This window comes from Dipodomys ordii, unplaced genomic scaffold, assembly GCF_000151885.1.
Source record: "Dipodomys ordii isolate 6190 unplaced genomic scaffold, Dord_2.0 Scaffold7, whole genome shotgun sequence".
NCBI lineage: Eukaryota > Metazoa > Chordata > Mammalia > Rodentia > Heteromyidae > Dipodomys > Dipodomys ordii.
Window position 1 is genome coordinate 14,311,147 of NW_012267223.1, and position 16,136 is coordinate 14,327,282.

Below are 16,136 nucleotides of genomic sequence, written 5' to 3' on the forward strand. Positions count from 1 at the left end.
GCTTTTACTTGAGGACTCACAGACTTATTTAGCTTTTTTTTATTCCAGATGGACACTCTACCAATTGAGCCATACCTCTCCATTTCTGGTTTTTTGCTGGTTAATTAGAGATCAGAGTCTCTCAGATTTGTCTGCTTTAGCTGGTTTCAAACTTTGATCCTCAGATCTCAGGCTCACGAGTAGCTAGGGTTATAATTGTGAGGCATCAGAGCCCAGCAGGATATTGTACTTAAGTGCCTGGCTTAATACCTTCCTTAAAAAACTTCTAATTAAATGTTAATGAATAGTACATGTATTTTGCTCACTAATATGTAAATGTTTAGTAAATGGATAGTAATGCTAATTATTTGTAAACATGTTCACAAATAGTAAATATATTTCAAAGTGTAAGAAAGTAGTTAGTTTAAAATTTACTTTTCAAGTAGGCTCGATGGTTCTGCAGCAGACAGAAGTTTGTTCATGTTTTCACCCCAGTCCTGGGGACTTAACAGCTGTGTAAATGAAGATCTTGATGAAGAGTTTAGAAATCCTCTTCCAAAGACTGGAACAATAGGAAACAAATTGTTAGGTCTCAAAACAGTTCAGTTTGATGCCAACTTTGCATAAAAACATCATATTGTTGAGGAAGAACACAAGTTAGCCACTTAAGGGACAGCTATCGGAAAAACCAGTTTTTGGAAAAGTTCTCAGAAAACCCACAATCGAAACTGCAATTATACCCCTAGCAACTGCCAGTTAGACAAAGGGTTGAGAAACACGTCCCCAGTTGCTGGAAAATGGACAGGTTGGTCAAGTTCCTGGAAAAAGCAGCTGTAGGGTCATAAACAATTAAAAAATATATTGTTGCCTGCATTCCTATGGGTAGTCTTATGTATCCCAACCAATGATCTGCTTGTTATGTATGATTTAACCAATCCTGTAATCACTAAGTTGGAAAGCCCCTACCCTTACTGGAAATGATTATGCCCCTAACCAATGAGCCTACCCTGAAACTTGCCCGTGAAATGCTGACCAATTATGTAGAAGCCCGTAAACCTTAAGCCAATCATGTAACTGCTAGGATGGAAACCCCCTCTTCTTGCTGGAAACCCTATAAAAACCTTGCTGAACATGTGGCCGGGACTCTCAACTCTGACCCACTGCGTCAGTGACAATGTGAGTCCTGGCTCCAGCTTGCAATAAATGGCTCTTGTGTACTTGCATGGGACTTGGCTCCCTGGTGGTCTTTGGGGGTCTGCAGCCTGGCACAACAATATATGCATGGCACAGAAATATATAAAAAAGTCATCTAGGCTGGGCACCCGGTGGCTCATGTCTGTAATCCTAGCAACTCAGTAGGCTGAGATGTGAGGATCATGATTCGAAGTTCAAAGCCAACCCAGGCAGTTATGAGATTCTTATTTCTAATTAAGTACCAAAAAAGCTGTGGTTCAAGTGGTAGAGCTATAGCCTGAGTGCAAAAGTACAGGGACAGTGCCCAGGCTCTGAGTTCAAGCCCCAGGACTGGCAAAAAAAAAGAAACAAAAAAACAAAAGCATTAGGTAAACATGACACATATGCATACCTGCATATAGATGCTTATGCAAATCCATACCTTCATTATTTTGCAGCTCTATATAAAATCTGTGTTCTTTGGCAAAAGGGATGCACCGAATGAAATTTTAGGTAACTATTACAACTTGCACCAGAGCTAAGCTTAAAAATTACATACCAACAAAAGTTTGAGGACAATGTCTCTTGTGAGGATTAGGCTATAAAGAGTGTGGTCAGAAAAATAATTGAACAATACACTAGAAGAGAAACAAAATTCTTAGCTCATCAGCTCTCTTGAGGAACTTCCTGCAGAGTCTATATTACTCTGACTCATTGTACTTTATGAGCTTCAACAGTTTCCTATGAAAAGACTTAAAAAATATGATTTTAATGTCTTCTATAGCTCCACTGTGAAAATTACAGGCAATCGTGTAGTTTCATTTAATTAAAACAATCTGAACAGAGGCTCAGTACTTCTACATAAGAGATCTGAATGACGCAAAGGAACACTATGAATCAGTAGTGTACATAAGCCTTTAACCCTTCTATTAGTGTCCTCCTGGGAGGCAAAGAAGACAGATGCTCAGGTGGAATGTCAGGTTTAACTGAAGATCAGGTTTAGGTTTTCCTTTTTAATTTAGCTTTAAGGTACAGCTGATTGATAACCAACAGCTAATATTTACTCAGAGAGGTTGTGTGCTTTGTTAAACAAATGTATAGCATCTGACATAGATCTTGCATGTGTGTGTGTTTCTTTTGCTTTGTTTATTTTTTGCGCTGGTCCTAGGCCTTGAACTCAGGGTCTCCAGATCTCAATTGGCTTTCTTTGCTCACAGTTGGTGAACCACACCTATAGAGCCACCCCTTTAGTCCTGAATTTTCATGGGTTAATTGGAGATAGACCCTCATATACTTTTGTGCCCTTTGGCTTTGAAACACCATCTTTCAGGTCTCGGATTCCTACTGAAAAGCTAAGCTTTGAGATTTGAGTTACCAGTATCTGGCTTTATTATTATTTTGAGAAAGGATCTTGTTTCACATTCCAGGCTGCCCCTGAACTTAAAAATCCTCCTGCCTCAGTCTCCCAAGTGCTGGGATGAGAGGTAGGTAACCACCATGCCTGCTCCGACAGCATGGTTCCATTGTGAGCTTTTAGGGATTCTCCCAATCGCAGTTTTCATAGTTAAAGAAGTACACTGACAGTAGTATTGGGATTTTGTTTTTGTTTTCCAGTAGATACTAGTGAAATTCTCTGTTGGAATTTACCAGTGAGTATCACTTCAAATAGCTGCTGTTTTCTCTGAAGCAATTACAGAGGCAGAGAAATGAAATCATGGGATTCATCTTCTTTTCCAACTACCATACACAGAAGGAATCACAGATTCTTCTGTAAGATTAGACCCTGAAAAAGGGCCAGCTACCTTTCTGGAGCTGAGCCTGAGCTGTACTTATAGCCTGAAGCATACACTTCAGTTTCTGCAGTAGCATGTGACAGGAACGGTGCAAGTATGCAGATCACCAGCAGCCAGAGAAATGAAGTCACCAAGCAACAGCGTCAGCAGAAGCCCCACAGCCATAAACCAAGGAAGTCACTCAGGACTACCCCCTGAGGAAGAAAGCCTAGGGGAGGACCTTAATATCCTAGGGCTCTGACTAATCGTGATTCAGAGGCAAATCCTCTGTAGTTGTCTTCAAGACTGACACAGCCATAGGAGAGGGTTCAGTTCTAAAAGTGTTATTTGCACAAATTCATTACAAATTGCTTTAGCCCTGCATGCACGGGACACCCTCTCAAACCTCAAGAGAACTTTTGATATAACACAATACTAGCTACCACTTACTGACACTATGTGTCATACAATGCGTCAAGCATTCCTGGAGTACTTATTTTATTAATATTGTGAAAAATGCACTAGATGCAGGTCCAAGAATCCAAGTCCAAATGGCAAAAGTGCCATATGCTAGTTGCTTGATGTTAGAAGTAACCCAGCCCCTTTGCATTGGCTCATACATATTATAATTAACCAGATTTTATTTGAAAGTTATTTTTTAAAAAAACCATGTGACTTAACCACTGGCACAGGGCAGCTGCATGGTATGGTTTGAATTCAGCTTTTCCTGGCTTTCAAATCCAAGTTGTTGATTTTTTGTAAGATAGCATGCTGAGAAACTAATGTATGCGGAAAAACTGAAAAACTTCATTCTCCAAGAAAGTAGGAAGAGAGTATTAAAGTAGTAAGATGTTGGTTTTTGTTTCTCTCTTAAGAAAACAATTAAACTTCCTTACAATAAAGATGGGTCTAAACTTATCCATATCAACAACAGATATTGACCTCAGGACTTCCTGCTCTCCCTTCATTTTCTTGCTCAAGGCTGGTGTTTTACCACTTGAACCACACCTCTACTTCTGGCTTTTGTCCAGTTAATTGGAGATAAAAGTCTCATTGACTTTTCTTCCCTGGCTCAATCCTCAGATCTCGGACTCCAGAGTAGGTAGAGTTACAGACATGAGCCACTGGCACCTAGTAACTCTGTGTGTGTGTGTGTGTGTGTAGAAAGTACCATTGTCACTGTGTGTGTGTATGTGTGAGAAGAAAGTACCATTGTCACTGCAGCCCTTCCCTTTCTTCTGCTATTTCATCTCTACTCCTTTTATTACATAAGTATTCTTCCAAGTCCCTCAATTAACAGGGGCTCTAGTAATGTCATACACACACACACATTTGTATACACAACTCCATATCATTAACAATGACACAGAAGAAAAACATTTTGTTTTCATTAGAAGTATGCACATTCAAGGAAAATAGTGTTTATCTAGTCTGGTTAGTCTTAAAGGATAGGTCAGCAAAAATAGAGAAAGTAGAACACTACAAGGAAAAAAAATTGTTTTCTAAAATGAATGCATTCCAGAAAGCTTTGCTTTGATAGATAAATTTTTTCTTACAATTTCATTGAACTATAATAATTAGAAATCTCACCAAATAAAAAAGTCATTATGTATATAGTATTTGGAAAGTATTATTTTTACTAGAACACATTAGTTGTACAAGCATTATTTCATCATATTTCTGCACATGTACACAATGTATCCCAATCAGTCACACTTACTCTATAGCTCTTCCTTCATTAAACAATTTCATCATGTTTCATAAATAATGTTCATCATGTTTCGTAAATAAACTACTCTGTATCCTCATTCATCCTCTTCCTTATCCTTCCCTTCCTGTTGGTAGCCCTCCTCCCCCAAGCAGAACTTACTGGAAAATACTTTCTAAAACTACTTCTTTTATATATTCTAAAAATATAGAGAAAATCAAATGGAATGGGATAAAAATATCTTCTGCCAAAAATGATAGTAAATATTAATGAAATGGCAATACTAAAACATACAAATTGTCAAAATGTTATCAAGTGGGGTTATATTATTAGTTTTGGGGAACAGTACTGGGTTTTAAACTCAGGTGTTGGCATTTGAACTCAGGGCCTTGAGCTTAGTAGGCAGGCACTTTACTGCTGAACCAAGCCTCCAGTATAGCTGTACTAATATACTTCAAATACATGATGTATTACATAACTTTTTGGATTGTTGCTAGTTCCTCTGTTTTCCTAAAGAAGTCCGTGAGAATGGTTTTTTTTTTTCTTTAAGCTTTATGAATCATGTAGTAACTCCGTTTTTGTGAACTGCTTATTTTGCCATTTTTTTCTACTCATTGATTACTTTTTTCTGTTCAGCTTCTGAAATCTTAGGGAGATTATCCATTTGACAGAGACTAAGATTTGCATATACATTTTCCCCCACCTTCTGTTTTTGGTTATGGATTATCTGTTATAGAAAAGCTTATGGCTAAATTTATTAGTCTTTTATGATTTCTGAGTTTAAAGTCAAATTATAAAGTCTCTGCCCATTGAGGAATACATGAATAACTCTCTTGCGTTTCCTCCAGTACTTTCCTGATTCCAATTTAAAATCTTTGATCCAGTTGAATGAGTCCTAATATGCAGTGTGAGGCAGAGGAACCAACTCCTCTATTTTCTCCCCAAGAAGGTCATCTAGTTGGCTCACTATACTTATTAAACAGATATCTTTCCCTCACTGACTTAAGATGTGACCTTTACTATCAATCAGATCTCTGAAGTATTTGGGTCTGCTGTGATTTTTCTTCTTTTTTTTCTTCTTGTCAGTCATGGGGCTTGAACTCAGGGCCTGGATACTGGCCCTGAGCTCTTTTGCTCAAGGCTAGCGCTTTTCCACTTTGAGCCACAGCTTCACATCCAGTTTTCTGGTGGTTAATTGGAGATTAGAGTATCCCATACTTTCTTGCTCATGCTGGCTTTGAATTGCAATCCTCAGATCTCAGACCCTGAGTAGCTAGGATTACAGACAGGAGTGAGCCACCAGTGCCGGGCTTTCTTCTGTGATTTTTATTCTAGCTTTTGGTCAGTCAGTTTATTCATGTACTACAATCTATTTTAATCACAGAGGTTTTTTTTTATAGTATATGTCTTGATACCTGGGAAGACAAATACCCTCACGTTCTTTCATTAGCCAAATTTCTTTAGTTATTTTTGATTTAAAAAAAATATATATATACATTAACTTCAAAACCTCTATCACGGTTTAAAAAACGCAAAACAATGGGAATTGTGATTTCTATCTTCATTGTGTTCTTTTTGAGTCTTTTTTTTAATTTTAATTTTTTGTGAACATACTGCACAGAGGGGTTACAATTACATGGGCAAGATAATGAGTACATTTCTTATCAAGCATTGCAGCCTCCTCCTTTGTTTACCCTTCACATCCCTTCCCAGCCTCCCCCCGCCCCCCCACCCAATGCCTCCCCCCCCACACACACCAAAGTTGTAAAGTTCATTTTCCACCTGACAACTTGTACTTCTCATAGTTGCAACGGGTCCACCTGTATCCTTAAACGACTTTTTTCCCCATCTCCCCCACAAATTATACCGACATCAAATATACTGAAAGCAGGGGTTATACTGTGGGGTAGGGACATACAAAGCAACAAAGAAATATATTATGAATGCGTTAGAAACAAATGCATGAAAGAAAAAACATTTAAATACATATCTAAGGGTTCATTTTCCTAACATCACATTATCTGACCTTTTCTGCTTGACTCATATATGTACTAGATATTGCAAATAAGGGAAACCATGGGACCTATGTTTCTTTGGGCTTGGCTTACTTCACTTAATATTTTTTCCAAGTCTTTCCATTTCCTAACAAATAGGGAAATGTCATTCTTTCTGATGGAGGCATAGAATTCCATTGTGTATATATACCACATTTTTTTGAGTCTTCTTATCCAAGAATTTTTTGTTGAAAATTATGCATCTGCAGCATATTGGTTCACATCTAAGTGCACCTTCCCATTTCTCAGCACACACACACAGGCACATACTACACATCATGAACAATTACAAGATTTTTTCACCAATCGTTGCAAAGATAAAAATAACCCACAAGAGCTTTGCAAGCAGGAATGTAATTCCCAAACTTCCTTGACAAAATGCTTTTACATTTTCTTCAAAGTATTTAACTGGGAGGTCAATGAACTCTCGTGTCTCAGAATAGAGCGAATGTCTATAGAATAAAGCTTACTCTGTAATGGTGGTAAACCCAAGTCAGGGTCTTAGCTGGGCTTGGTAGCTCACACTTTGTAATTCTAGCTACTCAAGAGGCTGAGTACTGTAAGTGCTTTTTAGTTTCCTAGGGTGACTGCACAAGTACACAAAATACTTGTTGATTCATGAATGTGTCACGGAACAGTTAGTGATTACTGGATATTTGAATGCCCCTTCTTAACATCTGGGATTTAATTTATTTCTTCCAGCCACTTCTTACCTTGATGTCATTTTTCCCTTTAAGTCCTCCTCCTTGTTGTTCTCCATTTGTTAAGCTACTGACAAATTTTATGACTTGAACGGGAAAACAACATAGCTGGGGCTTTTTCCTAAAGAAAACTGCCAATGTCCTTTGATTCTTCATAATTACTCTTGTGTGAACAAACTGACAGGTAGGAAAAAAAAATGTATTTTCTGCTACTGTGTAAAAACAAGACTCAAAGAAAAGAAACTCACAGAACAATCTGAATTTTCTTCTGAAATCAACCACTTATAGTCTGTTCAAAAAGAAAGAATCAGAGAATGATCCCTGCCACTGGCTTTATAGTAGAAGTGTGTTGCCTCTGAAAGACAAGGCTTGAGCTCAATTTCTGCTGCCACATGCATGGCCTGGCAACACCATTCATAACATTATTTTTAAACATTCCTTTTTGGACCTATGAAGAGCAAATAAATGCATGACATCTGGCTGACCACTCCACAAGCTCATATACATATCTTGAGGGGGAAGATTTTCTTTCTGAAATGGTCATGCACTGATCCATGAATGGGATAAGGCAGCCGGCACTCAGATCTTCTGGGAGAGACAAGCAAAGAGGTGGGCAAAGTCTGAATATGTTTCATATTAATGTTGTCTAAAGAGAGGAAGTAGACATGAGGACATTAGATATCAAGAAAATAATTATAAAGATTATTAACTGGAAAATAAACTATATGGATTCGATGTAGACTTACAAGAAAAGAATGCCTACTACATATTTACTCACTAAATATCAAAATTTCACATTTTTCTTGCCGTAAATGCAGACCATGAAGGAACAGAAGAACAACAGCATTAGCCAGGCAACAGAAGCTCATGCCTATAATCCTAGCTACTTAGGAGGCTGAGATCTGAGGACTGAGGTTGGAAGCCAGTCAAGGGCAAACAGATCCAAGAGGGTCTCATCTTCAATTAGCCAGCAAAAAAATCCACAACAAAACAAAACAAAAACAAACAAAGCAAAAAAAATCCCAACAAGCCAGAAATGTTAGTGTAGTATGTGAAAAAAGCCTCAGTCCTGAACAAAAACATCCTAGTGAGAGCAAGAGGCCCAGAATTCAAGGCCCAGTAAGCTACCAAAACAAAAAAACAAAACAAAAAGCCACCAAATGCATTTAGAAACAATATCACAGCATAGACTCTCCAAGATAACATCAGCTATATTATAATCAGTGTTGTTTTCATATATATACTGGCTAAGTTAAAAATGTCTATCTATTGTGGGCTCAACCTCACTGATCGTTTTTAAATAATGTTAAAGTTTCAGGAAATGAAGACATTAAAAGGTCAGTGAATAACTGATTTCACAGTCTCCTTTACTCTGTACCCAAAGACAATTTCCCTTTGCTAGTGCTTTTTTTTTTTTTTTTAAAGTTTTAGGAATCCAAGCAGTGCGGAAGTGTAGCTGTTCATTCTTTCTAGAATCCAAGCAGCTCAGGAATGCAGCTCTTTGCCTCTGGAGATGCACAGGTAACAAACAATCTTCCCCTTAGCCCAATCAAATGCTTCTAAATAGCAATCATTGGCTTTTTGAGACAAGATACCTTCAGCATAATAAAGCAGGGTTTTCTATGGCCACACAAGTCACATATCCATGAAGCTGGCCTTGATCTTCATAAATGTTACTTGAACAAAGGCATTGGAAAAATGCCTTTTATTGATGGTTTTCATTTTACCTTATCTGTCCACCATACAAACGTATTCAATGTTTTATAAGAGGCACCTTTCTAAAAGTTGACATAAAGAATTCCTATGCTTCAAAAGGGCTTCCCTTGGCTAGGGCTTAAAAGGCTTTGTAAAACTATGCCTTTGTATACCTGCTCTGACCCGGTTTCCTTCCACTGCCTGCTCTGCTAATTATGCTAGAACACACTGGCCTTCTTTTGGGTCTTCAGTCCTATCTAGCTCTTTTCTCTGGGCCTTTATATGTCCTGGAATTGACACTGCATAGGAAGCTCCTTATAGTTCAGGGGTAGGTTCAAGTATCACTTCTAGAAAGATCTTTTACCTCTTCATAAAGATATAACTTTACTACCATTCCTCCTCATCAGTCTCAGTTACTTGAAACCCTTCTATTGTCTTCATTGCAAAGACCTCACATTCCCTTATTTTATCCATCAGTTACAGGATGAGCTCCTGAGTCCTACAGTAGAAAGTGTAATGGATAACTGAGGGATCTTATCTGACTTGTTTTGGGCTACAGTCCCAACAGATACAAAAGTGCCCAGCTCCCAGTTAAAGTGCAACATATACATATTGAATGACTTTAAGTTTCTCCGACTTTTAGCTTCCTCATCCATAAAGGTAGGATCATCAGACTTTCCTTTAATCATCATAAATAAACCTCAACTTGAACTAAATCCTATGCATCAGGCACTGTGATCTGCTTATCTTCATTTATTATTATGATTTCCACTTCACAAATAAGGCCAAACGCACTTCTTTATATTTAAAAACATCTAAAAACTGCACACAGGGTGAGAGCTCATAGACACAAGCTAGAAAGAAAATTTGTTCTACCCATGGTGAAGAGCAAAAGGACTATTTACATGGTATATCATAGAGTGAAGAATTCCCATTATTTTAAGTACTATAATATAATATACTACGAGTAGTTCCTACTTGACAGTGGATCAATGCACCTGTATTAATGAATCCTCCCATAAGGCTTTCTGTTTGTCTCTTTTAACTAGCCACATGCTTTGCATTGGGTAATGTTTTGGAAAATGACTTCAGATACATAGATGAAAGATAACTTTTACACGTTTCAGTGGGAGCATACATTCTTGGGGGATTCTTATTTCTTCTAAGATACGAATGTTTCGAGCTAGAGGATGGAATGAGATTTTGCTCAAAATAGTTAACTCCGTGATAACTCTTCCACAGTTATCACATTATGATTATTTTTTAATAAAAGTTACCTAGTTGAATCCAGTGGGGGGGTGGGGTGGGAAGGGGGCCTAAGGCCACCAGGTCAAATAACTGGTCTAGAGCCAGGGCCATGGTGAGAACCCCGGTCAGAACTCATAGATGCCTAGCCTAAATAGGATGCTTGCTACTATGTCAGCCTAGGATGGCACTGGCTGACCTCACTCGGGACAATGAAGAAAGCTACCACAGCCTTCCTGCTCGTTTTTCCTTTTACACCCAAGATGCCCATCCTGGTCCCTCCCTGCTGGACCACACTTTTCCTCCCGGCTCCAGGGGTGGCGGTTTTCCCGGGTTAAGTAGCCAAGAAGCATCCAACTCCTGGAAGCCGGAGCACACGCAGGCGCGGAGAGCCGCGGGGGAGCGGGGTGGGCCCCGGAAGCCCCGCACCCGAGCGCGGCCCCCGGGCGGAGCCGGCCGCTGGGGGCCGCGAGGGAGGTCCGCACCAAGGCGGAAAGCACCATCCCGAGCGACCACGAGCTCGCGCGCCGAGATCCGAGACGCACCTTCCTCCCGCAAGTTACCGACAGACCCGGGGTGTGGCGGGGGCGCGGGGGAGAGCGGGAATGACAGGCACAGCCACTAAGCGAAACGCGAACTCACCCTCACCTGGCCGCCCGGCCTCCGTAGCGCCCGCTGTCTGAGGAGTCCCGTAGCCTAGGCAGCCAGCGGCCGGCTCTACCCAGGGATCGCGAGACCCGGGCGCAAGCCTCGCGAGACTTGGCCGGGGCCCCCCCGCCCCTCTCCAGACGGGGTGATGGGAGGGCTCTGGCCTGGGGTCTGGGCCCGCGCCGCGTGCGGTGGCTGGCGCCGGTGCCCCCCTGCAGCTGGGTCGGCCGGGCGGGTGGGACCTTTCCTTAGGCCCCGGTGGACGGAGGCCGGAGCTGAGGGGAAGGCTGCGAGGCGGCTCGGGACGTGGGGGCGCCCGGGCCCGGCCTGGGGTTCGGCCGCGGAGGCGCCGCGGCGGCCGAAGAGCACGAACCGCTTCGCCCGGGCGCAGGAGGACGAATGGCGGCGGCGGAACCGGACGCTGCTCACCTACGTGGCCGCGGCCGCCGTGGGCATGCTGGGGGCCTCGTACGCCGCCGTGCCCCTCTATCGGCTCTACTGCCAGGTAAGGGGTCCGCCGGGCCGGGGAGGGTGGGGTGCAGATGTGCGTGTGTGTGTATACAGATTGGACCCCCCCCGGGTCCAATTGACCCTCCCTCCGGGTCAATCAATGCAGAAATTGGGTCCTTTGGGGGATGGGGGGCGCAGGGTACAGGCCGATCCCTCCCCCCCCCCGCCCCTCAGCCATCAATCACTCCAGGTCTATCCTAGGTTATCTGTAGAACAGGAAGCAGGCTTACTACGCAAAGTGACCAGCCCAAGGTCATCATCAGGCTGTGAGTTGAGAGGGTAAAAAAAAAAAAGCTCCAAGTGAATGAGTTGCTGTAGCGAGCCAGCATCTTCCCATCTCTCAATGACCTTTCTTGGTTTCGGAGCTCCACCTCACCAAAAAGCTTCAGCAGCCTCCGCTGCGCTTAACCCAGCCAGCCGCCGGCCTGTGCTTTTCAATATCTAACCTGTATTCACACATTCATGTTCTGAACCACATGTGGTTTCCGTGCTGTTTTAACTGGAAGTTCATCCAAAGAAAGTTAGAGGTGTAATGCCTCTGTTTTTTTTTTCTTCTTCTTCTTCGTGCAAAGCACTTTAGATCAGAAATAGTGCTGTGCATTTGAATACGTTTCCCAAACCCAGAAGCATCAACCTCACTCAGGAATCTGATCAAACTTAAAATTCCTCTACCCAACTCCAGATTGACTGAATTAGTAATCCTAAAGGGAAGAAAACAGCAACCTGTATTTTACTAAGTACTGTGGCTGAGTTAGAGGCAAATTAATGTCTACCAACCAATTAATGTCTAGTTTAGCTTATTTTACAAATTTCTCCATGAATTTTTCTTTTTTTTTTGGTTGATCATGGGGCTTGAACTCAGGGCCTTGGTGCTATCCCTGAGCTCTTTTGCTCAACGCTAGCTCTCTACCAGTTTGAGCCACAGCACCAGTTCCAGTTTTCTGGTGATTAATTGGAGGTGAGAGTCATATAGACTTTTCCAGCTCGAGCTGGCTTTGAACAGTGATCCTCAGAGCTTAGCCTCGAGTAGCTAGGATTACAGGTGTGAGTCACTAGTGCCTGGCTTGCCTGGCTTTTTTTTTTTTTTTTTTTTGGTAGTGGGTCTTGAACTCTGGACCTGGGGACTGTCCTTAAGCTCTTCAGCTCAAGGTTAGCACTTTACTAGTTTGCAGGCTTTGGCTGGGTTTTAGAACCACCTGTGGAAATTCTTAAATACACATGACAAGGCTTGTCCACTTGAGCTTCTGGTTAGGTCAGGAGATAGGAAACAGGACCTTGAGTTCAAAATCATGCTACAAGTGAGAGTTATATTGAGTTATTAGTATACAGTGTATAGTTACATTGAGTTCAATTAGTGTACAGTGTACAGCAGTGTTTGAATTTCAAACACTGCTGTAGAATTACATGGAGAGCTTTTAAAAACCCTTAAGTTATGTCAAGGGCCTTACATCCAAGTGTTTGAGAATTGGGCATCTATAATTTTCAGGTATTTCTCAGCATGAAGCAGAGTTGGAAGGTCACTAACTTAATCCTATGATTAGTATTCATGGCAGGGTTTATTGCTCTTTCCTTGACACCATTGTTAATGTAGGGTTTACTTTCCCTAGCTTTACTGAGACTAGCTTACCTTTCAAAAGATGAAAGAGCCAATGCCAAAAGGGCATTTCTTTCTGCTCCTAAAACTAGCATTTGAGTGGGAATGTACTTGATTCAAGCTTGATTGCTTGAATGAGTATAGAATGTGAATTTCTTTTTGCAGGAGGCTAGAGAGGACAAAGTGTGAACCCTCAAACTTTCAGTTGTTTAGATTATAAGCAGAACTAAATCAAAATAAAAAATCTAGATTCTCTACAAAGGACTGAAGAGGGAATAATTTTGCTCCTTTGAGAACATTTAGCAATGCCTGAAGACATTTTTAGTTGTAACAACCTGAGGTGTGGGGAATAGTGGGACAAGATGCTTCTGACATCAAATGGGTCCAGGTTAAGGATGCTGCTAAATATCTAGCAGTGTAGAGAATAGCCCCACCTTTCCAAGAAAGAATTAGCCTACCCAAAGTATTGTTAGTGCTGAGATTTGAGAAACCCTGCTCCAAACTGAAGTAATTGACAAATTGCAAATTGGACAAGTAGGTTAAAATTGTGTGTTTTGTAATCCTAAAAGCAAGTTGGATATTAAGCAATAGTATTTCCAAAAGAACAAATCTACTTCTGGAATCACAGTGTTTTAGAGCAAAAAATAACCAATTGCCTAAACCACTTTAATACAGTGACCTCATTTTATGAACACATAAGATATAACCAAAGAAAGATTTATTTAGGCCTGGCACTGGTGGCTCATGTCTGTAATCCTAGTTACTCAGGAGGCTAGATCTGAGGATCATGGTTCAAAGCCTGCCTGGGGAAGGAAAGTCCATGATACTCTTATTTCCAATTAACCACCAGAAAACTGGAAGTGGAGCCGTGGCTTAAACTGGTAGAGCACTAACCTTAAGCATAAAAATTCAAAGACAGTGCCCAGATCTGGAGTTCAAGCCCCACGACTGACCAAAAAAATAAAAAAGATAAGATTTATTCAGTTAGTTGCAGAACTTGACCATGACGTTTTTTCAACTTCTTTTATTTTAATTTTGTAAAGAATTTAACTTACAAACTTGAATGATCTATACTCATAGAATATATTAGGGAATCTTTTGAAGCAGGACACATTTTTAATTTAAGAGACTTAAATTCTTAAGGAAAAGGAGCTCACTCTGAAGCAGAAGATGATGTGTATATCTTACAGATAGAGACTTGTTCTCTGATGCATCTTTTATTGTTAAAAATATAATTTGACAATGCTGCATGGCAGTTGAGTGCAGCGAGGCAACATATAAGAAGCAAAAAACAGTAATATTATGTCTTGCTAGGAGCCTTTTCTTGGCTGCAGATTTGGTGTATATTTTCCTAGTATAGCAGCAGGTAAATATCTGGAAACCAAAATTCTGGCAACCTCAAACATCAGGAGAACAGCAGCCTTGGAAGTAAGAACCTTTCTTTCTTTTTCTTTTTAAAGCATCTGATGATAAAATGATGGCAAGGAAGAAGTGTGAGACCTACGTTACTTTTATGCTTTATGAAAGGTTGATTCAGTGACCAAAGAAATCAGGTTCTGATTAACTGTTGATACCTATAAAAGATGAAAAACAGTAGATCTATGCAGAGATGTAAGAAAATTATACAAAACATTAACCAGGCTGGGGAAAAATGCCTTAGAAAAGCAGACTGACAAATTAGTTTGAACTATAAAAGATGTGATATGGAAGAGGATCAGACAGGATCACAGAAAAGTGGACATATTGTTTTCATTGATATGACTAGGCCATGTAATGAAAGGTCACGAATAGTAGTTAATATAAGTTACTAACAATAAAGGAAAGTATGTTTAATAAAAGATTAAGCAGAGCCTGGGAGCTGTTTGCTTAACACCTGTAATCCTAGCTACTCAGGAGGCTGAGATCTCAGGGTTGTTGTTCAAACCAACCTGTGCAGAAAACTCCCTGAGACTCTTGGCTCCAATAAACTACTTAAAAACAGGAAAGTGGCTCCTTGGCAAGTGGTAGAACACTTGCCTTGAGCAAAGCCCAGGACCAGCAAAACAAGATTAAGCAGGAAAATCTGAGTTGTAGCATTAGTGACGGTTGTTTGCTTATCTATATGATCTGATTTTCCCAAAGGATTCATTTTTGACCCAAGGCAGATAACCATGGGATTGCTGAAAAGCATGTAACAAATAACAGGCTCTTTCACCCCCAAGTGGGCAAACCATTGCTAGGTATAGGAAATGGTCAGTGATAATGCATAAACTTGGCTTCAGCTAGAATATTAAGGTATCTTTAAAGTTTTAATTTTATTCAATAAATCAATTTCCAAAAGTATTAACTTAGTATCTTTCTTTTTAGACTACAGGACTTGGTGGATCAGCAGTAGCAGGGCATGCATCAGACCAGATTGAAAACATGGTGCCTGTTAAGGACCGGATCATTAAGGTGACCTTCAATGCAGATGTGCATGCCAGTCTCCAGTGGAACTTCAGACCTCAGCAAACAGAAATATATGTAAGTAACTAAAGCAGCCATTAGACTATAACTTACTGCAGTGTAATTTTTTTTCACCATACATATCAAGTTTCATCTAAATAAAATTTCAAAATAATAAAAGGTTTCGTGAATAATTCCACTTAGTTTATGGAATCTTAGTATTTCAAAATGACTACTTGTTAGTGTCCTCTACTTAATGTAGCTACTTTAAGTTTTTGTTCTGTTTTGTTTTGCTTTAAGACAGGTATTACTGGTAACCGAGGCTGGTCTCAAACTCAGGATTATCCTGCCTCAGCCTCCTGAGTGCTGAGATTACAGATGTTCACTAATACATACCCAAGTATGTATTTTGACTTCTAAGTGGTATAGTAGAAAATGTCAGCTTGGAACAATGAAAAATGTCCTCTGTTTTTATTATAATACTGTTAAGAGTTGACCAGGCAGATAATGTGATGTCAGGAACATGAACCGTTAGATGTGTATTTTAATGTTTTTTTCTTTCATGCATGTGTTTCTAACGCATTTATAAGATTATCTCTTTGTTGCTTTGTATGTCCCTCCCCCACAGTATAA

The 16,136-nt window shown here is 40.4% G+C and overlaps 2 protein-coding genes across 5 annotated transcripts in view; one reads left to right on the top strand and one right to left on the bottom strand.

The window, feature by feature from the left end:
• The window catches only part of Stxbp4 (syntaxin binding protein 4), a 127,476-nt gene extending 116,455 nt beyond the window's left edge, over positions 1-11,021 (bottom strand). The window contains exons 1-2 of one of the 2 annotated variants that reach the window (XM_013008844.1): positions 10,970-11,021; positions 415-541 (exon numbers count right to left, since the gene is read on the bottom strand). In XM_013008844.1, coding sequence (XP_012864298.1) covers positions 415-461 — 47 coding nt within the window. In that variant the 5' untranslated portion in view covers positions 462-541; positions 10,970-11,021. The remainder of the gene's footprint in view (positions 1-414; positions 542-10,969) is intronic. The other variant, XM_013008845.1, reaches the window with a different exon arrangement.
• A 26-nt stretch (positions 11,022-11,047) lies between these two features.
• On the top strand, positions 11,048-15,924 carry LOC105980120 (cytochrome c oxidase assembly protein COX11, mitochondrial). 3 transcript variants are annotated; one of them, XM_013008847.1, is made up of 4 exons: positions 11,048-11,480; positions 14,394-14,507; positions 15,426-15,581; positions 15,804-15,924. In XM_013008847.1, exons 1-4 carry the CDS (start codon positions 11,124-11,126, stop codon positions 15,864-15,866), a joined length of 690 nt encoding a protein of 229 aa, XP_012864301.1. In that variant the 5' UTR covers positions 11,048-11,123; the 3' UTR covers positions 15,867-15,924. The 3 variants fall into 3 exon arrangements, with proteins under 3 accessions (XP_012864301.1, XP_012864300.1, XP_012864302.1); XM_013008846.1 differs by having other exon boundaries at positions 15,808-15,924; XM_013008848.1 differs by lacking the exon at positions 14,394-14,507 and having other exon boundaries at positions 15,808-15,921.
• Positions 15,925-16,136: the final 212 nt, after the last annotated feature.

Excerpts from the sequence above, each read along its gene's own strand:
- LOC105980120 (XM_013008846.1), top strand. The coding sequence starts at position 11,124 with ATGGGAGGGCTCTGGCCTGGGGTCTGGGCCCGCGCCGCGTGCGGTGGC. Across the intron at positions 11,481-14,393 it reads TCTATCGGCTCTACTGCCAG|GAGCCTTTTCTTGGCTGCAG; the intron begins GTAAGGGGTCCG and ends ATGTCTTGCTAG. Across the intron at positions 14,508-15,425 it reads GGAGAACAGCAGCCTTGGAA|ACTACAGGACTTGGTGGATC; the intron begins GTAAGAACCTTT and ends CTTTCTTTTTAG.